This window comes from Heterocephalus glaber, unplaced genomic scaffold, assembly GCF_053883595.1.
Source record: "Heterocephalus glaber isolate CG9 unplaced genomic scaffold, H.glaber_assembly_v1.0 deba00000470, whole genome shotgun sequence".
NCBI lineage: Eukaryota > Metazoa > Chordata > Mammalia > Rodentia > Bathyergidae > Heterocephalus > Heterocephalus glaber.
The window spans coordinates 27,023,889-27,046,191 of NW_028258145.1; the positions used below are offsets into that span (position 1 = coordinate 27,023,889).

At 35.5% G+C, this 22,303-nt stretch overlaps 1 protein-coding gene across 3 annotated transcripts in view; it reads left to right on the forward strand.

Moving 5' to 3' along the window:
- Positions 1-4,902: 4,902 nt before the first annotated feature.
- Gcfc2 (GC-rich sequence DNA-binding factor 2) overlaps positions 4,903-22,303 on the forward strand; it is a 29,149-nt gene continuing 11,748 nt past the window's right edge. Inside the window, exons 1-11 of one of the 3 annotated variants that reach the window (XM_004844644.4) lie at positions 4,903-5,229; positions 7,579-7,707; positions 9,691-9,915; positions 10,819-10,916; positions 11,942-12,057; positions 13,861-14,047; positions 16,794-16,917; positions 17,785-17,866; positions 18,352-18,464; positions 19,312-19,511; positions 20,609-20,759. In XM_004844644.4, the coding sequence (XP_004844701.1) occupies positions 4,980-5,229; positions 7,579-7,707; positions 9,691-9,915; positions 10,819-10,916; positions 11,942-12,057; positions 13,861-14,047; positions 16,794-16,917; positions 17,785-17,866; positions 18,352-18,464; positions 19,312-19,511; positions 20,609-20,759 (1,675 nt within the window). In that variant the 5' untranslated portion in view covers positions 4,903-4,979. Of the gene's footprint in view, positions 5,230-7,578; positions 7,708-9,690; positions 9,916-10,818; positions 10,917-11,941; positions 12,058-13,860; positions 14,048-16,793; positions 16,918-17,784; positions 17,867-18,351; positions 18,465-19,311; positions 19,512-20,608; positions 20,760-22,303 lie in introns of those variants that run through there. The other 2 variants (XM_021258247.2, XM_021258246.2) reach the window with 2 other exon arrangements.

Consider the following 22,303-nt stretch of genomic DNA (forward strand, 5'->3'; position numbering starts at 1 on the left):
GCTTCTGTTGGATTCTTTACAGAAGAAGCTGTACGGAGATGTGAGGAAGCTACTTGATACAGACTCTGAAAACAAAGAAGGTGGTCAGTATGGAGAACCCTTCAGCCAGATATCAGATCTATGACCAAGAAACTTAAAAAAAAAGCTCACTCTCCCAATAGTTCATGCATTCACAGATGGCTATTACTTATTGCTAGAAGGTGTTATTGTTCATTGCCAATTATATATTTTCATTTTTTGTTAAAATGCTGAGAAAACTCTCCCCATGTGGAAGGGACTGATTTTTTAATGTCAATCAATTCTTACAATACTCTTTGAATTTACATGGTTTGGATCTCGACTGTCCCCTCAAACTCTCATCCCCTCAGAAGTGGGGCTTTTGGAGGGTGTTTGCATCATCAGGGTGATATATTCATGGGTGGATTCGTCCACTGGTGAGTTCAGCCACTGAGTGTGCTACTGGGACATGGGCCCTGGTTGGAAGAGGCAGGTCACTGAGGGGATGACCTGGAAGGGTGTATCTCTCTCCCCAGCTCCCCATTTCTTTCTCTACCACCACGATGTGAGCAGCTGTCCTCCATCAGACCCTTTCATCATCCACTTCCTGCCTTGGAGGCTGTGATTATGAACTGAAAATGTGAGCCAAAATAAAACTGTCTTCCTTTAAATTGTGGGTGTGAGGTATTTTGCTCTACCAATGAGAAAGTGTCTAAGACTCATACAAAACTCTGTTATGTGTCATCAAAATTTACTGTGTATGATCAGCTGATAAAATCAGTAAAGCCAGATCCACCTAGACACAAGTTTCTCAAATAATGAAGTGCTCAAGTTGCGTTTCAGAAGCCTTCACAATCTACTGATGACAGTATGAAATAGGCTTTTCAAGAATGGATATGAGCCAAAGAGGCCAGCTTATTAGATCAAATCATTGCACATAACAAACTTCTCAAAAATCAATGCACAGAATATAACTCATTATTCCCACCCAAAGAAACATACAACTTGTGAAGAGACATGATGACCATTTAGAAGGCCAGCTGAACTGTAAAACCACCCCTTTTGCCATCAAGTCAAGTAGCTTTTCCCTTCTCCCTATAAATTTCCCCAATAATCTATGAGAACACACATCTGAAATTATAGCTCTGAAACTCACTGCTGGTTGGCTATGCCATAAAGGTTTTCTTCTTGGAAAAATCCTGTGCCTAAATATTGTCCCCTGTGCACCTCGGGCAACAAGCCTTTGCTTTGTAGCACTGACAGCTTGGTTTGGTTCACAGATTTTGCTGAGAGACATTGGAAACCATCTGATTTGCAAGGGGATTTTTATGAAGACACTAGAGAAATTCACTTTCTTGACAATAAAATGTTGGATGAGGCACAGAGTTTTGTTTTGGACAAAGTATTACAAGAAAAGGGGTTAAAGGGGGACAGGAAAAGGAGAAAAGAGTATGTTTTAAAGGGCAGCATGAATGGATTCTCAGCCAGACTAATTTTTACAAAAAACACAGACATAAACTACGAAGCTGAAAATGTAATCTCTTAAAATAATCCATTCCATGAAACTCATAGGAAGTTCTGAACTCTATAGCAGGGACCAATCCCAGCAAGACAAATTAAATAAACTCAATGTTTAAGTGCTCCAGATGGAGGTGATCAGAGGCAACCAAGTAACAGTAGGTTTCACCAAGGGCACAGAACACTCCAAGTTCATGGTAGAGGCTTCCTCTTTATTCACAGAGCCTAGTGAATACAGTCCAAGTTTGCTACACCCATTCTCTTGCGGTCTGTGCATCTTTCTAAGCAATATATATAATATATATATATTATGTATAGACACCCACACATTCAATATATATTTACAATACATTCTTTCTTTATGGAGCAAAGGATCCAAATCCAAAATCAGGATCTCTTGAAAGTCCTACTACCTGTGAACTATCATTTGATCTTCGCTTATCCATGCACTTATCTTATACGTAGACTTCACATGTCCCAGACCTAACACACACCCTCGTTGTTTTTCTTTTTTTTTTCCCCATTAAGTTTATTGGTACATTTTCAGTATAAAATACAGTTACATTCATCATTGCGATCTTGTACCATTACATGAGTATCTTGGTTCTTATTTTTTTCCCCTTCCCCTGCCCTCCCTTCACCCCCTCCACCCTTCCCTATTTGCAAAGATTTTGTTTCCATTTTTTCCTTTTCTCATATTTTTTCTTTTCCCTTTTTTCCTTTCCCCTACCCCTCCCACTTCCCCTACACCTTTAGACCTTTTCTTCCTGTTACACAATATCAATTATACATTTTTAAATTATAATATCAAGATCTAGGAGACATTACCACAGATTTTACAGAATTTAAAAGGATATAGAAAGCATATTACAAAAGCCTTTTTGGAAATAAATTTGACAACTTCTAAGAAGTACCTTGGAAGACAAATTAATGAAACTAACTCTGGAGGAAATATAAAATTTGAATAGCACCTATTAAAGAAAGTATATTCGTAGCTTGAAAACCAGCCTATATGACAACAGCAGGCTCATAAACATTTTAACTGAAAAATTATATCAAACAATTAAAGCAGAAAAAAGGAACACTTCTCCCCTCATTTTAGGAACTCAACATTGTGCTAATCCTAAAACTGGATAAAGATAATAGAAGAAAAAAGTATGAACATAGATAGAAATTTGTTTAACAAATCAAACTATTAGAAGTCAGATCTGGCACAATGTAGAAAGTGATTTTGTTATAGGGATGGCAGTGTTGGTTCAGCATTGGAAGATCCACCCCCAAAAATCATTTTAACAGAGGAAAGGAAAAAGTCATATGATTCTGTCACTAGTTGGAGAAAAAGTACTGGACTAAATTCTACAGCTGTTCATGGTAAAAGCTATCAGGAGACTAGAAGTAGAACAGAACCTTCTCAACAGATTAAAGACATGTACTCCACACTTCCAGCCAGAACGCCTTATATGAATAGAGAAGATACAATGCTTTCTCCTTAAGGTGAGAAACAAGGACAGATGTGCCTACTCTTCATCTGTCCATTAAACTTTGAAACATAGGCCCAATCCAAAATAGTCTGGCAATAAAATGACACAATTAGGATAGGATTGGCAAGGTAGAAGCAAAATCTTTATATGTAGATGAAATGATCATCTACAGAGAAAATACTAAGAAATCTCTAGGAGACCCTAGAACTTGTACTTGAATTTAGCAGGATTAGAAAACACAAGGTATATATAAAAATTCAGGTCTGTGTATACTTGCTATAAATGAAGAATTGCATATTGAAATTTAAAAGTTATGTAGGAGTACAAAGGACCTAGAAAAGTTAAAAACAAAAACAAAAACCTTGTTGGAAGACGTTTAGTACCTAATTTTAAGACTTCTTCTAAAGCTACAGTAATCAAAGCAGTGTTGGTGTAAGGAAAGACATATACATCATTGGAATAAAAGAGAGAATCTAGAAATAGAACCACACATATATGGTCCACTGAGTTTTGAAAGATTTTTTAACATTAGCATTTTATAGAATATAAACTCAATTCAAGAGTCGAGGAAGAGATAGTGTTTTCAGCAAATGGCACTATAACACCTGGTACCCGTATATAAAATATTAACCTCAACCCTTTATTTCCATACATGAAAATAACTTGAAGGGATCTATGAACCTAAATATGAAAGCCTAAAAGTATAAATCTTTAAGAAGAAATTATAAGGGAAAATGTTTATGAATTCAGGGTAGGCAAGAACTACCTAGGATACAAAAGACATGATGTATAAAAGAAACAAATTGATAAATGAGATTCCATCAAAATTTAGAACTTTAAATGACATCATTAAAATGAAAAGTAGTCCTTAAACAGACCATATTTACAATGCATATAACCTATGAGCAGAATATATAAAGAATTCTTAGAGCTCATTAATAGACAACCCAATTAAAAAGTAGACATAAGAAGATGATAAATAGCCAGTATAGCACAAGGAAAGGTGTGCAACTCTAGAATCAGAAAAAATACTAATCAGTAGAATAACAAGATTGAATTATACACTCATTAGGGAGATGAAGTTAAAAGTTTTAAAAGCCTTGTCATGACTTTTTCTTTTTGTTGGATTCTCCCCCTTTGCGTTTAATTTTTCACTCCCAATAGATTCATTCTTCTGGGTTTCCTGAGGTTGTGATCCTCATTGTCTTTTCCCAGGGTATTGTCTAAAATTTTTTGGAGTGCCAGTTTGATATTCATGAAGTTCCTGAGGTGCTCTTTATCATGAAAGTATCTTATTTCTCCATCAATTTTGAAAGATAGTTTTGCAGGGTACATCAATCTGGGTTGGAGGCTGTTTTCCTTGAGGTCTTGAAATACATCACTCCAAGCTCTTCTTGCCTTGAGGGTTTGCATTAGGGGAAAAGAACTTGACATACAGGTAAGTGAGAAATATAGGACTCCAGCTGGCCTTGATCAAAAATCTACACATAGGCATATAATAGTTAGGATTCCAGAAATCCAACAGAAGAATAAAATTCTACAAACAGTGAGAGAAAAGAAACAAATCACATACAAAGGAAAGCCCATCAGAATCACAGCAGACTTCCCCGTTGATTTTCAATTCTCGGTTAGAGCAAGCTCTGTCCAGGACAATAGATCCAGCTCCACTTCAGAATCTAGAACATAGTGTGGTTCCTAAAAGGAGTCTACAAAGAGTACAGAGCGCTACTGTGCTTGGACTCAGGCCTGAGAAACTACAAGAAACTCTCTGAAACGCCGCGGTACGGAAGTGGCATGGAAAACCTTCTGTCTCGTCCAACTCCAAGCCGGAAGAGCGGACCTCTCCAATCAGACAAATCACGCATGCGTAGGATGAAGAGGCGTCTGCGGCTGGAGGAGCTGGCGCGCGCACGCAGCAGCCGGACGAAGTGGGAGCGCGCGCCGGAGGAGATCGAGAGCGCGCGCGGCGACCCGGCCTTAACTATGGCTCACAGGCCCCAGAGAACCTTCCGGCGGCGCAAAGTGGACTCTAGCGATAGCGATGGCGACCAGGATCCGTCAGCTGAGCCTGAGGCCCAGACCGAGCAGGGGTCCCCGGGCTCGCCGGAGGAAGGTCCGCTCCCCGGAGTCCGCTCTGAGGTGGCGGGGCCGCAGCGCCGGGCCCGGGTCCCTCGGGGCCGGGGTCGAGTCTGGGCGAGCTCCCGACGCACGGACGGCGGCTCGGGTGTCCCAGGTGAAGCGGGGCGGGAAGGGGCCCTGGGTGTTCTCTAGAGGTTCCCAAACCTGCAGATCACCACCCGCGCTGGTCTCGGAGATACTGAGCTCTTAACCTGCAAGCATTCGCCCGCGGCCTGCATGCCCACGTTGGGCTCCCAGGGCTGGAGTGGGCCTGGGGGAATAGAGTCCTGCACGCTGGTGGCTCTTTTTGCACCATCAGCCGACCTGTAGTTAAATTAAGTGATGCTTGTGAAGAACCTAAGGCGTCAGAAAGTAGTGAAAGAACTCCTGGTAGCATACATTGGTGAGAGTTGTATGTACCTTTTGGAAAATTTGCCCATGTTTTCTAAAGTACACTTAACAAGAATAGTACATTAAAAAATATAGTCCACAGATTTGGGAACTCTTTTCTGGCTTTTTGCTTTCATCAGTTATTTGCAAAATCCGAGATTAAAAAAATGACATATGTAACACTTAAGAATCCTAATAGAGATTGATGATGCTGTGGGATGTGCCGCTAATGACATTCAATAACAGTGTGTCGCTTTGAAGTAGCTTTGAGTTCTTAAATACGGGTTTCAAGCAGCATAAATTCTTTACATAAAATGTGTTGCTCTAAGTTTGGTACTTAATAAGGAAAACAGTTTTTGCTTAGTCTTGAGCTCAAAAATTTTCTCCCCACTCCTTTTAGTCTCACTAAAGAAATCTTAGTGATTTCTTATAAACTTGATTTTTTAGAAATAAAAATTGTGTACATTGAAGAATGGCTAAATTGAGCTAATTAACATGCATTATCTCACATTTGTGTTTTTTTGTGTGATGAGAATATTTAAAATCTCAGTACAATCATAGTACAAGTACTATGTACAATAAATTGTTATTTACTGAAGTTAACCATGGCTTCGTTCCCTTTACATGATGTCTTACAGGTTAATAATCTTTGTGATTTCTTGGTCATTGTTAGGACCTACTTGTATAAAGTTCTGATGACTTTCATATTTATACTGTAAAATGTGTCAGTCATCTGGTTAAACTTTAGTAGGGGGGATTAAGGCCAGGAGTTGACTTTACCTTTGGCTCTTAGAGCACTTTTCAAAATTGTGACCTTTGGAGTACCTTTATACTGAACTCTTAAAAATGTTTAAGGATCACAAGAACTTTTGTTTCTCCATGTTATATCTATTAGTGCTTACCATATCAGACATTTTTTAAATGTTTAATTAATTTAAAAAATACTCATTACATGTAAGAATAAGTAAAATTTTGTGAAAAACAACTATTTTCCAAAAACAGTGGAATAGTGACATTGTATTCAGTTTGCATATCTCTTTTATATCTGACTAAAGAGGAGACACCTGAATTCTTATAGCTGCTTCTGCATTCAATTTCTTGTACTGTGTCGTTTTGAAGAAAACACAACCTCTCACAGATATATGGTTAGAGGAGTACTTTTTAGATTACTAAGGATGTTCTGCTTTAATGTTACAACAAAGTACAAAGAATAATAGTTTGTGAAAAGGAAAGTTGCAACATGAAATCTTAAAACACATCAATAATTTTGATAATCTGTTACAAAAATCCATAGGTCTATTTTGCACTTTGCATAGATCTTTCACTCATTCAAGACTGTTAATATCAGCCATTGAATATTTGGGAGGTATCTGTTCACTAAGTTCACACATCTTGATGTACTTTCTTATACATTATCAAAATATTACTGTTAATATTACCTCTGATCTTCTTAGAGTATTGGGAAGCTATCAATTTCACAGTGGAAGATGTTTTCCAAAACTCCAGTTTTCACTTAATCTCTTTAATTCTTTCAATGATAGGTACATTTTTCATAAAGTATTTATTTGTCAGGTATCCACTTCTGAATAGCCAAGTTTTGTCTTTCAGTCATTCTTTCAAATAAGGTGTCTGTCCTGGAAGCAGTGGTTAGTTCAGCTTATAGTTAAGTCACACAGGTGTAAGGCAACCATTGCATTGGAGCAGAAATGATTTATGCGTGCTTCCATTTAATCATTCACAGCTTTAAAAAGATACATGCTAACTGGCAAGATTTGATAATTCTGTCACTTTAGTTTTTCTTTAATTTTCCCTTTTCTTGTTGCATCTTTTTAGAAACATTTTATTTACTGTATAGATAATGTGAATAGAGTAAGTCTTTGTACATTTAATAGACCATCCAGTTATTTTAGATAGACTGGAAGTAGGAGAAGGATCTCCTTTAATATGTGGAGTATGGTCGAAATATCACAATTTTATATATATATATATATATATATATATGCCATCAGTTGTTTAGAATTCAATTATTGATTCCAATATTTTGACTCTTTCTTGTTATATTTGAAAAAATTAGAATCCAGAAGAGTTGATCTATCAACAGATGAAGAAGATGGAACACACCACTCCTCAGAGAGTAAAGATGATCAGAGTTCATCCTCTGACAGCTCTAGCTCTCTGGAAGAAAGAAAATTTTCATCAGTAGGTTGGTCATTTTTATAGTTTTAAGAAGTTCTCTGTGTGTGTGTGTGTGTGTGTGTGTGTGTGTGTGCACGCGTGCGCGCACACTCAAGATTGAATCCGGGTCCCTGTAATATCAGTGTTTCCTTATAATCCTTATTGTTGATGAAACAACAAAGTGTGGAATGTGGGGCAAGTAGATTCTTACTCCTGATTATTAGAATGACAGAATTTTCACTGTATAACATTTCCAAGGTCAGTCAGCTTATAAGAGGCTGGGGTAGGACTTAAACCAAAGTAGTCTTCTTCAGGGTTTGTTTTTAACTGCTGTGCTATACTGGGAGATTTACCTTGTTTGTTAGTCACTTTCCAGTTGCTGGACACAATACCAGACACCCGTAACTTAAAGGACGAGAAGTTTAATTTGGCTTATGTTTTGAAAGGATTTGGTCCATGGTTGGCTGACTCCAAAGCAGAAATACGATGAAAGGATGTGGTGGAACAAAGCAGCTTAGTTCATGGTAGCCAGGAAATAGAGCAGGGAGGCAGTGCCAGAGAGGAAGGGGTAAGGGAACCAGATGTAGAGCTCAAGGCCATGCCTCTATGACCCACTCATGCACCCACTAGTGTTCTTCACCAATCCCCCAGGTGGATCCCAAAGGCAATCACGTTGACACTCCACCTTAACCACCACACCATGATACTTGAAGGATGATAAGAATTTGTCATTGAGGATGTTTCAAGTACATGGTGTCATATCTAAAACTCTAGAGAAGATAACTTAATATGTACAAGAAACTAAAAATAGCCCTCAAGATGATATGATCTTTTTTTTTAAAGACCAGTCTATTTCCAGAGGTCAGCCAGTTACCATTTGTGGGCCAGATGTAACCTACTACCTGTTTTTGTAAAGTTTTGCAGCCACATTCTTTCAGTTACATTTTTATTGTTTAAAGCTACTTTGCCCAGCAGTGACAAGAGTTGAGAAGTTATGACAGATTTTATATCCCACAAAGTCAAAAATATTTATCTGGATCTTTAGTCAAGTGTTTATAACTTGTTTTATGTTAAAGACTCGTTTTGCAGTCTAGTGAAGCTCTATAGTCCCTTTGAAAAAATTGGAGTAAAATATGTAGCTTTATAAAGGACACATTGTTTTGAAAATAATTAAAATATATTTTAAAAGATTGCTAATTAGTAATAAGTGCTTCTTTATTAAGTCATTGAATAATAATAGCTTTATTGCCTTGTAATCTTTTTTTTTTCCTTATCCAGTTTTACAAGGTACAGAAGTCCTAAGTGATGAAGTCAATATTAGGAATTTTGAACCTGGTAGACATTTGAAGCCTTGTTTAGTCTAAATGTAGCCCTGCCCAATAGAATGTTCTGTTCTGGAAAGATTCTGTGTTTCCACTGTCCAGTACAGTAGCCAGTAGCCACATATGAAATGTGGCTAGTGCAACTGAAGGATTCAATTTTTAATTTAGTTACATTTAAATGGTCACATATTGCTAGTGGCTACTGTAAAACAGTGTGGCTGTAGAAGATGGTGAGTTAAATACTGTGAGAGTATGGCTATCAAGTGTTTGCAGCACTGCCCACCTGAAGAGAGGGCAGTGTTTGGAAATGTGTGGGCTGGTTTTTCATGATCATAGTGATTGAAGTGGTGTTGTCATCTAGTGCCACTCAGGGGTTCCAGAAGTGAGAAACAGCTTCAACAAGATGTCAACAAAACCTGATGAGTAAGAGAGCTAAAAATAAGATGGAATGGTTTCGCTATATTTCCTGATACATCTAGATTGGGCTCATCTCTGCAAATTGCATTTCATCTATATTAAATTAATTTTCTTTCTTTACTGAGGTAGATTTTGATAGATTTATTAATTTATATGGCATGTATCAAAATATTTAGGAACATGATACCTTTTTTGTTAAGTGTAACCGGTATGTATTTGAGGCATTTCTGTTGGTGTTTGGTTTTCATTGTCCTCCTCTTTGTTTCTTTCAGTTAAAATCCCCGATGCAGCTTTTATTCAGACAGCCCGTAGAAAACGTGAATTGGCCAGGGTCCAAGATGACTATATTCCTTTGGATCTAAAACATCCCTCCACCAGCTCTGCTATGAAAAGAAGCAGTGATGAGGATCCTGAGAGTGAGCCCGATGACCACGATAAAAGAATACTATTTACCCCAAAGCCCCAAACACTTAGACAAAGAATAGCTGAAGAAATAGGTACATATTTTATTTATTGACCAATATATGATTGTGGCATTTTTCATTAGAATATATGATGATAAAATCTTCATTAAAATGTAATGTACCATCTCACATTGTAAAGAATGTTGATGCTGGTTTTTATTTATTATCAATTTGGTCCTGCCATTGTGGCCTCTAAAAGATGTGTATGTATCAAAATATTGTTATCATAGGGTATATGTAATAATGTTGACAAAGGCCTGACCCCCACTTGATTTTTGACAGATTAAAGAAATTATACGTAGTCTTATTTTTGAAACATTAGAAACTTATTATCACATTTGTAAAAATAGTTGTTAAAGATTTATTTATCTTAAAAGATCTTAGCTTATTTTCTAAGATTCTTTAGAGATTTTAGGTGTAGGTTTCTTTTGGCAGTAATACTCAAGTCTCAAAAGGTATTTTCACATTTCTGTTTTATAACATATGTCTTACCAAATGTTTCTTCAAATGTTTTTTTCAGAATGAGAGTGTGGTTCTTTGTAAGCCCAGAATTATTTTTGTTTAAATTCTCAGGTAGGAATTAGAGGTTTTTGATAAGAAAAATCAAACATTTCATATTTTTCAGTCTTTTCCACATTAGTGGGGCTGAAATGTTTGAGTGGGCATGGGCAGTAAGAGTGTAGGTTTTCAAGTCCGATCACTGAATTTCAATTCTAGCTGCAACAAAGTCTTCAGACAAGTTATTCACACCACAGTATGTGAGTTCACTCATATAGTTAGCACAATAGCATTGCCTTCCTGATTGCTGTGAAGAATAAATAATGTTTAAAGTGTATTTAACCTGCATAAAACAGCCCCCTACACATGATGGCTCCTATGATGGAAATGGGAAAATATAAAATGTTTATTTGTGAACTTTTTTTTTTCTTTTTATAGCAAGCAGAAATGAAGAAACAAGTGAAAAGAGCCAGGAAGATGAAAATCAGGATATTTGGGAACAGCAGCAAATGACAAAAGCAGTAAAAATCACAGAGGTAATATTTTCTAACACTGTATATATTAGATTTCTGTAGCTACCGTAACAAATTACCACCGACTTGGTAATTTAAAAAGACAGATAATTGTTCTCTCCTAGTGTGCAAGCCAGATATCTGAAATCAAAGTTGGCAGGACTGTGCCTCCTTCAAGGGCCAAGGGGAAAATCTGTACTTTCCTTTCCCAGCTTCTGATTATTCTGGTGGTTTCTTGAACTTTGATGGCTAAACTCATCCCTGCCCCTGCCTTCCTGCGGCCTGATCTTCGTCGATGCGGGCTCCTATAAGGACATCTACTTTACAGATGTCTTCGGGATCTTCCAGACAATCCAGGATGACCTGGGAGGGATGGCAAGTTGGAAGGTTTGAGAAAGCCTCCACAGAAGTAGTGATAGTTTAATGGGTTGTTCAGATGTGTTTATGGTGTAAGAGATTTGAAACTGAAGGAATCAGGAGTGTTTGGGGATTTGCAGGTAAGATTGGAGCCAGCTGGGAGGCTTGGTGAAAATTGAGATGAGAAAGGATGATGGCTTTATGGAAAATATAAAAAGGATAATTAAGCTAATGAGTTTGCTGAATATCTGGTACACATCCTCCATATGTCCTTGTCTGAAATAGAGGTTCTTCACAACACTTTGAGCATTTCAAGCTTAGTGGTAATAAGCTGTCATTAGCCAGAGAAACTACTGTGACTTCTATGACCTTGTAAGATGTATTTGGAATTCATTCCCTTACAAGTATTAGAAAACCCAAATAATAGTGCCTTTACTCACATTGCTTCTTCCAGAACTACACAGTATATTAGACAATAAACAAAATGAGCTTTGAACGCTTTAAGAAATGAACTTCTGTGAAAAATCAGATTTATATATGAATTCAATGCTTTAAAATTTAAAACTGGAGATTTTGAAAACATTTAATTATTACCATGAAAACAAATGCATGGGATTTTGAGCAAGAAAGGTATCCAGTCTCTTTTGTAAGGTAAATGAAATTTTTTTTTAAAACTTAATTTTCTTATTTAGGGAAGAGACATAGACCTTTCCTACAGCAGTGATTCTCTAACAGTGAAGAAGTTTGCTATTTCCATTTCATTTCCGCCAGTAAATTTAGAAATTATAAAGAAGCAATTACACACCAGGTGAGTCATGATTATTTTGAAATTTACATTTTACTCAACGTTTAATAATGAGAAAGAACTACATTCTTTTTAATAAATGATTTATAGAGAAAAAAATTTACCTGCTGTGTTACCACATCAACACAACTGATTTTGTCTTTTCACTTTTTATAACCTAAAATCAGTAATTATAAAATTCTGCTTTTTTTTACTTAATACAGAAAAAGCATTTTTCTACATTGCCAGAAAGTCTTAACTTTTAAAAAATCCCTGTAGTGAATATATCACAATTTACATAAGTATTTCTCCAGTGGACATTTTGATTTCTAAGTTTCCTCTGTTTTTGCTATAGATAATAAAAATTTTGTTCCTGTAAATCTTTTAATCTGTTGAAGTTTTTTCCTTATCATAAATTAACAGAGAAAGTTCTCTGTGGTGCAGGCCAAATTTTTGTTTCTTGGTGTGGGTTGCCTTAAGCACAGCTTTTATTCCACCAGTGTTAATACTTATCTCTTAAATAGTACTAACCTTAATGTAAGCAATATTTTTGGTAAAAGTATGGCAAAACACTTCATAGATTGTTATGTTTTAAATATTTCTATTTTGTATTAGACTGCTCAGGATTTATTATGTGTTATTAGACATATGAAACAATGAATATGCTGAATTATGAATATGCTGAATTAGTCCTTATAACAGTTTGATACAAAGGAGAGGGTTTGGTTCTGCTTTTAAAAGAACATTTTCATTGCTTTTCTATCTCCTGAGAATAGGCTCAATTTTTTGTTCCTCAGTGTCTTTTCTATAAATCAGCTTTAAAGTACTTCATTCTTTCATCACATTGCAACCAAAATGTACTTGTAGTTGTTCACTTAAGTGAAGATTTGATGTAGAAAAGAATTTTGTAGCATTTTGTAGTGAAATAAATGCTTCAACATCTTGAAATGTATCAGTTTTTAGATATTATATTATCTCTCATATTCTAGGAATTTGACAAACTAGCAGCTCCTCTGTTTTTGTAAATAAGGCGGAGAGGGGAAGAAGAAGGACAAAAGAGAGAAAGAAGAGAAAGAGGAGGAGTGGAGAATGAGAAAAGCAGGAAGAAGAAAGAATGAGGAAGGAAGGAAGGAAATGTGTTTCTTAGTCCTCCATTGATGTATATGTATGACTGGTGGCTGAGTTTTGAGAGATAAACAGTCATTGAATTATATTGGACTGTTTTTTCCTGTAACATCAGTTGAGATATAGGTTATTCACAAGAGCTGAAAGAAAGTACACCATCTTAACTTTAACAGAGCAGCTTGTAGGGAACTGCAACAGAACAGCAGCAGAGGAAGCAAAATGCACCTCCAGGAACAGCAGATTCTTACAGCAAACAGATGGTCACGAAACGTAAATTTGAATCATCCCAAGCCATAGCATGTTTAAGTGGCGTTAATGCCAACTCATTCAGATACCCATATTCTAGGACCACGGATTAACACTAACTGCACGTGGACTTTGAAATATAAGATCATTGATTTTTTTTCAGAACCTAGTTTATACTTTTTCATCAATATTAGCCTAAAACCACATTCATTAACTTCTGTAAAACTAGCCTGTTATTAGCATTGACCTATGAAACCCTACCAGTGTCCTTTCTTATGGTTCCCCCTTGAAACATCTCTAATTGTGGTCTCCTCTGCTTATCAAATATAATAAATCCAGTGTATATACTCATCAGTGTCCTTTCAAAGTTATCTTTGAAAACATTTGCAGTAGAAAGCTACTTTAAAAGGAAAAGTTTGAAAAGTAAAGCATTTTAATTTTAATTTAATTTTTTAGATTAACATTGCTACAGAATACTCATCGCTCACACCAGAGAGAATATGAAAGATATGTAGAAGATATCAAGAGCTCAAAGAGTACAATCCAGAATCTAGAGAGTTCATCAAATCAAGCTCTAAATTATAAGTTCTATAAAAGCATGAAAATATATGTGGAAAATTTAATTGACTGTCTAAATGAAAAGGTACATAATATTTCCTTTTTTGAGAGATACCTTATGCAAATTAGAAAGGTAAAAGTCTAAATTACTATATAATGTTTTTCTATGGCATTTTTCCTACACTTTTTTTTTTTATTCATTAAGTTTATTAGTACAATTCTTTTAATTCTTTGGGGAAGATTCCCAGTAGGGGAATAGCTGGGTCAAATGGGACCTGTAGTCCTAGTTCTTTGAGGTATCTCCATACTGATATCCACAGTGGTTGCACCAGTCTGCACTCCCACCAACAATGGAGAAGGGTTCCTTTCTCTCCACACCCCTGCCAGCATTTGTTATTGGTTGATTTCTTGATAGCAGCCATTCTTTGTGGGGTGAGGTGGAATCTCAGGGTTGTTTTCATCTGCATCTCTCGAATGACCAGTAATGTCAAACATTGAAAGAGTCATACCACAGCAATATATGTGTACCCATGTTTATAGCGGCACAGTTTGTAATAGCTAAAGCTTGGAAACAGCCCAAGTGCCCATCGACTGGAAACTGGATAAAGAAGATGTGGCTTTTTTATAAAATGGAGTACTACTCAGCCATAATGAATGAGAAACTAGAGTCATTTATAGCTAAATGGATGGATATTGAGGCCATACTCAAGTGAAATAAATAGGACACACATGTGTAAATACCAAATAGTTTCTCTAGTGTGAGAAATTGAAAGTGTAAATAAGGATGAAAATGATTAAAATGAATAATTGATAATTTGAAATAGGAAAAGGTCCAAGGATTTGGGGATGGCAAGAGGGGAAGGGGAAAGGGAAGAAGGGAAAAGAAAAATTATGAGAGAAAAAAAAATGAAATCAAAGTCTATGTAAATAGGGAAGGGTGGAGGGGGTGAAGGGCGCACAGGTAATGGAAAAAATAAGAACCAAGCTACATCATGTACAGGTACAAACTCTCAATGATAAATGTAAATGTATTGTATACCTAAAATGTACCAATAAATATATATATAAATAAAAAAAAGTTTATTAGTACATTTTTGGTATACAATGTGATAACTTTCATCATTGGGAATTTGTACCTTTACATGATATATCTTGGTTCTTATTTTTTTCCCCATCCCCCTGCCCTCCCTTCAACCCCTCCACTCCTCCCTATTATAGCTAAATGGATGCACATTGAGGCGATACTCTTAAGTGAAATAAATAGGACTCACATGTGTAAATACTAAATAGTTTCTGCGGTGTGAAAAACTGAAAGTGTAAATGAGGATCAAAATGTATAATAGATAATGTGAAATACGAAGAAAAGGTCCAAAGGGGAAGGGGAAGTGTGAGGGGTAGGGGAAAGGAAAGCAGGGAAAGGAAAAAATATGAGAAAAGGGAAAAAACGGAAACAAAGTCCTACACATTTTTAATATAGGGTTTTTGCAATTATTTTACAATTAGTTTGCTATGAGTAATATTATATAAAATGTTGTCTACAAAATTTTTGTTAAAATTTCAGTTTAAAAAAATTTCTAAAAAATGAAATAAGTCAAAAAAAGTGAATTATTAAATGTAAATATTTTAATGCTTAGTAAGCATCTTGTGAAGTGTCATCCAGAAAAATTTTACCAGTTTTTTTAGTTAACTAGATTGAGAGAAGAATAGATTTTGGTTTTGTATATTATATTCTGATCTCAGACAAAGCCATTGTTTTATTAGCTACTTGTAGTTTTTCTTCTTGTGGCTTGTTTATTCTTTGCTCTCTTATTTTGATTATTCAGGGGAATTGGTTTTTTCACATGTTTTTTACATGTTTTACAATGGGCACATTGTTTTAGTTTTTTAGTGGCAATGCACATTTATTTATAGCTTAAAATTTTAATGATTTATCCTATTTGATGTAAACTTTTCAATTTGACTTCATTTTTTGATTTTTGACATTCACATATTTTGAAATTTTTATATTATCGGATTTGTTAATCTTTCAATTTATACTTTGAGGGTTTTGTTTTTTGCACACTAAATTAAAATGACAAATATTTGCATGCTTTGTCCTTTATTTTTGTTTTATGTAGGCTAATTTCTAATATTTGGTAGTTACTTTCTAAGGTATTTATTACAACGTAATGTTTTTCTTCACTCATCCTTGAAAAAGGACACTGTTAAAATCTCACTGGGCACACATTGATGAATCCTTGGCAGCAGGTGTGAAACATCATTGCAGGGGAAGCAAATATTGTCCAAGAAATAATAAGAGTCCCAATGTCAACTGGTCGTGATTCTGCTTCACAACTTCCTTACCTGTGTCTGGTTAGTTTTCTTCCATTCTTCATGGTTTTTTTTCTTTCTTTTAATCCCCAGCCCCTCTGCTGCAATTTTTCATACCCTAACAGTTTCTTCAAGTGCCTCCCTATGTCTGCCCCTTGGCCTCTGAGGAACAGCTGCATTGCCTCACATTTTCTTCTACTTTCCCATCTCAAACAAAGGGGAATCCTTCCTCTTTTCTGTCACTCATGTCCATGTTCCTTCCTCCATCCCATTTGGTCCCATTATCTATGATTTTTATAGCTGTCTCCATATAGTAGGTTGCTTTTCTTTTTGATATTAAAAGTGCTTCTAGGTCTGTGCTTACAATATCTTATAACTGATATGTGATAGCATTGAAAACATTTCTTCATAGAAAAATCAAGTGTATACATATGCTTATATATCTTCTAAGTAATAATTTTTATATATTTTATAGTTCGTTATGGATGACCTGCAAAGTGTTACTTGTATATGTATTTCAGATTATCCACATCCAAGAAATAGAATCATCCATGCATGCACTCCTTTTAAAACAAGCTATGACCTTAATGAAACGCAGGCAAGATGAATTAAAACATGAATCAACGTATTTACAGCAGTTATCACGTTAGTGTTTTTTTATGTTCAATATGATTTATTTTTCATTAAGCTAACATACCATCTAGAGAATAAAAATGTTTTTATCCCTATACAAAATGTTTTTTGTGTATTTTCCCTCTAACCTTTCATCTATCCCTTTCCAAAATTCTAAAATATTTAGAGGTAGTTCAAAATACCTTAAGCCTGAAGTTAAAAGATGAATACTGTAACTTCTAATCACTCACTCTTTGAGACAAAATATTTACATGGCCATCTGATGAGTTTTAGTATATGTGCTGCCAAAGCGAGCACAAGCCATCTGATGAGTTTTGAGATGAGTTGTCATAAATCTGTAGACTCTGCCACAGATACAGCCTTACTGTTTTGAGGGCTCTTCTACAGACTGCTTCTGTTAGTTTCAATATGGATTCATCTGTCTGATCTCATTCTATAAAATTTGGAGTCTGTTTTTTAATTCTTACATTAGTTTTTTTAATCCAATGATGTCTTACTTTGACATAATTTGTCTGTGTATGATGAGACTTGAAATTAAGTACCTAGTAAAAGCAGAGGCAAAGTGACTTTCAAATATACAACGTTTGGTCAGTCATAAATAATAGTAAATGCTAAAATGGGCAATAAGATGAATAAGATCTAGCATTTGGCTATGGATAAAACTGGTAAAATTCCCAAAAAAAATGTGAGAGAAAGAAACTTTGTCGTAGAATTTTGTTACTATTCTCAAGTGCTAAACTACTTCCAGTCAAGGTATATTTTTTAAGCTAGCAAAGTTGATGCCTTTTAATACTGTGATAGGGAGTTAACATTGAAATTTTATTGCACAGTAAAATATACAATTTAAGCATATTATGTGTGTGTATTGTATGTTAACAGGCAAAGCTGAGACATCAACAAATGGAAGCTTGACTGTAGATGAAAATACTCAAAGAATTTTAGAAGAGGTGGAATCTCGAAGGTACCTATATAAAGTGAAGACTTAAACCATCATTGAGCAAGTATACTTTTCACTACCTAAATATAATTAACTATTTGATATAATCCTAACCTGACATGTTAATGTGAGATGAATATCAAACCAAAGTGTAGTTAAGCAGTCTTCAACTGCTTTAACGACACTGACTATATTTGGATCAGTGGAAAGGACTAGGTAAAATGATATATGTCAGGCTCTTAACTAGAAGCTGCTCCTAATTGTTACCCTCTCTTAGAAACTAGTTGGCCCTTAGGAATGTTCTGAGATTGTGCTATAAAAAAAAAGGGAGACCCACCAACTCAAACACAGGAAGCTAAATGTGTCAAACATAGTAACATAAAATTGTGTGCTAATATGATGCCGTGGTTTTGGCCATTTTAAATGATAACTATATTTGTTTTAAAGCTTTTTTTTTTCAGCAAGAGCTATTTGCTTTTCACTTATTTTTGGTGTATTGAAAAATGTAGGTCAAAAAGAAGACAAGCAAGGACATTTACTGGGAATTGTAACCATCAGGAGGGGACATCGAGTGATGATGAACTGCCTTCCACAGAGATGACTGACTTCCAGAAAAACCAAGGTCATTTACCAGGTTTCTAATATGTTTTGGGCCCGGAATTTAGCTCAGTGGTTTCACCACCTGCTGCGCAAGCTCAAGGATCCAAGTTCAATCCCCAGTACCAAAAAAAAAAAAAAAAAAAGTGTCTAATATGTTTTGATTGGAAGAATTGAAATGATAGGAAATACTTTGCTGTGACTGCCTTTAAATCTATGAGCTATATAAAACACAGGAAAACTTAGGAGAAATGGAACTTTTTTTACCCCTTTATGACTTTTCATACTTCTGGAAAAATGGAATATTATGGAGAAGCACTGTGCATATTCTTGCATCTTGTATAGCTTTTCCCCCTTAGACTTTCTTCTGTACACGTGAGTGTTTTGGTTTCTTTACTGCATACTGCCTGAGTTACCATTTTTAGTTTAAAACAATTGAATTGAGTGAAACTATTTTTGGCATTATGAAAGATTATAATGATTCCGGGCATTGGAGTTCAATAGACTGAGTTCTAAGAGAGGCTTTATTCTTTGTAATCATAGGCAGACTCCTTGACCTCAGTCTGATATTGTTTGCTATCTGTAAATAAATAGATTATATCTAACCTGTAGGGGAGATAGTTAGGTTGATGAAATCAGATGTGTTTGTCCTGTCTTGGCATGTAGCAGAGGCTCAGTAAGTGGTAAAATTTATTAGTGTTCCTATTATCACTTTTACCAAAGTAATAAAGTGATATTTTAATGAAAATAAATTTTATGTCAGTGTGAAAGGAAAGTTTTCAGCGGAATTGATTACATAGTAATATGTAACTCTGTTTACAAGGAAGCAAATTTTAAAATGCATAATATAAAGAGATTTATTTTATTTACAGGTGACATTTTACAGGATCATGAGCAAGTTTTTGAAGATGTGGATGATGATTTTTGTAAAATCCAGAATATTTTACTGAAATTTCAGGAATGGCGAGAAAAGTTTCCTGATTCCTACTATGACGCTTTCATTGGTTTATGCATACCAAAGCTTTTAAATCCTCTAATACGAGTTCAGTTGATTGATTGGAATCCACTTAAGGTGTGCTTAATATGTGATTGTTCTGGTCACATTAATTGCTTAAATTTCCTTGCTATCAGGTTAGCTGTAAAACACCTTACCCATAGGATTGGAGCTGAAATCTAGAGCTTTGGAATAATAGTCTGGAAATGAGCACCTTAACTCCTCTGCTACAGTCTTCTTCTCTTGGCTCTCACTTGATTTTTTTTTTTTTTTTTTTTTTGGTACTGGGGATTGAACTCGGGACCTTGCGCTTGCAAGGCAGCCAGCGGAACCACTGAGCTAAATCCCCAGCCCATCTCACTTGATTTTTAAGGCTGAGTGGTACTGAACATCAGTACAGCAAACAGTTTTTGGTTTTTGTAGTACTGGGCATAGACCTCACTGCCTCACATATGCTATGCTGTGTGTTAACCATTCTAGCTGAATTTGGTAGCAAAGATCATTTCATTCATCCATTCAGCAAATAATAAATGGTCACCTCCTATTTACTAATAAGCTAAATCACAGCAGATTACACATTTATGCTTATGAGAATCAAGGAGCAGAAGTAAATTTTGTTTAAAGTTAATAAATTTTTCTAAACAAATTTTATGACCATTTCAAGTGCCTATCAAATGAATACTTTGCTCCAAGCAGAGGACTTACCATGTGTTTGGCTCTGAAGGCCCTGGCACAAGTTTGTTGAATATAATGGTACCCCAGTTCACGAACTTGCTTCTTTCCATGATTCTAGTCACAAAACGAGTTGGATGAGAACTGAATCAAATTCAATGGTTAGGTTCAAAGTTGACCTTATGGGGACATTTGATTCAGTTCTCATCTGGTTCAGTTTGGGACCAGAATTGTGGAGAGAATTCAGTTTGTGAGCTGAGGTACCACTCTGTCTTGCACAAATGAATCCATGAAATGCAGCCTTTTTTGATTGCCTAGGCACCATGTCTTAGTCATGTCACCTTGCCTAGCCTTGGTGCTCTGGTGCCATACACAGTATTAAAATAGGAAGTATTTGCCTTGATTCTTAGAAAAGTTCTGGTAATTTTTGAAAAAGTTGATAACTTTAAATATACACTGCTGTTTAAGAATTTATTTATAACTTTGATAATTTCATTTGTCAGTTGGGCTCCACAGGTGTAAAACAAATGTCATGGTTCACGTCTATAGAAGAATTTATTGATAGTAGTGTAGAAGATACAAAGAAGGACAATAATCCTGATAAAAAAATTTTGTCTACTGTCATCAACAAAACAATTATTCCTAGACTTACAGGTATTCCCTTGTATTCTTGCCAATATTAAAATGTTCTTTGATAGAGTGTAAGATCATTAATTTCTGTTATAATCACAGATTTTTTTTTCAGAAGTTTTGGAACATAAGGAAATGTTATTTGCAGTAATGATCAATAGATGTCAAATTTAAGCTGGTTTAAAAAAATGACTATATAAATGGTTGGCTACCAGACTTCTGATACTCTGAGCTTTTTGTATTTGTGACATTACTGCTGCTTTTGTGACACCTAAGTCATGTAGTAGTGATACTCTAGTCCATATTATATATATTTCTTTCTCTCTCTTGTCCTATTGTTTATTTTCTTTATACTCCCTTTTTTTTTCGAAGCATACCTGCATTTCCTTCTCATTTGCACTACAAACTATCAGCATTAATGCTGGTGCTTCAACTTTAAAGTCTGAAGACTCTTGTTTTACTGAAAATTGTACTTGATAAGGATCCGTTTTACCATGTCACAGAGAGTGAATTTTGACAGCAAAGCCTGCAGAACTCTATTTTAAAAGATAAAGCAATCCATGTTACATTGTTTCTCAGTCAACTTGATAAACTTTGAAAGATTTTGAATATTCTTCTGAAAAATCCAAATTTTTATGATTAAATAATCACTCAAATAAGTAGCTTAATATGAAATTAATACCTGTAGTGGTTCCTGTAGTGGATGAATTCTGTGTATATTTCAGAAGTAGCACTAACAGAATTTGCTGATGGATTGGTTAGGGCCAAGATAAGAAGAGAGGAATCAAGAATGATTGAATAGTTTGTGGCCTGAACAACTGGAAGGACAGATTGCTGAAGTGGAAAAGATTGAGAGGAGTAAGTTTAAAATAGGGAGGTGTATCAGGAGCTCAGGTAGGATTTGTTGGGTTTGGGATGCCTGTCATCCATGTAGAAATGTCACATGAATTGTTGAATGTATGAGTCTTAAAAAGGTAATGCAGGCAGAAGATTTATGGTAAGAATTTATTATTACTGTATTGTCAATGTCATTTAAAGCCATAACAGGACTTTAAATTCTAAGGAAGAGAATATAAATAAGAAAGAGAAAGGAAGTGACCTGAGTCCTGAGTTATTCCAGCATTTAGAAGTCAGAGGTGAGAAGCAGCCAGCAAAGACCAGAGGAATAGGCCGAAAACCAGGAGGTTGGTAACCTGGAAGCCAGGTAGAGAAAGTATAAGAAAAAAGAATGATGAACTGTGTCAGGTGAGGATTAGAAGCAGCCATTGACTTTTGCTATATGAATCTATCCTGTAATTTAATAAAGTCAGTTTAGAAAGAGTGGTGGGAAATGAGGCCTAATTGAAAGGAATCTTAGAGCAAATAGGAAGAGAAAAATTGGATACAGAGATTAGACAGCATTTTGAGGAAGGAAAGGAAGGGGTAGTGTTACAAGGGGATTATTTTTAATGCAAAAAAAAAAAATTGTTTGTAGGCAGATGTGAAAGATCCAGTAAAAATTATGGTAATATTGAAGTAGAAGAGCAGAATCTTTGAGTAGAACATGGGAGTTGGGATCTTGTGTATAA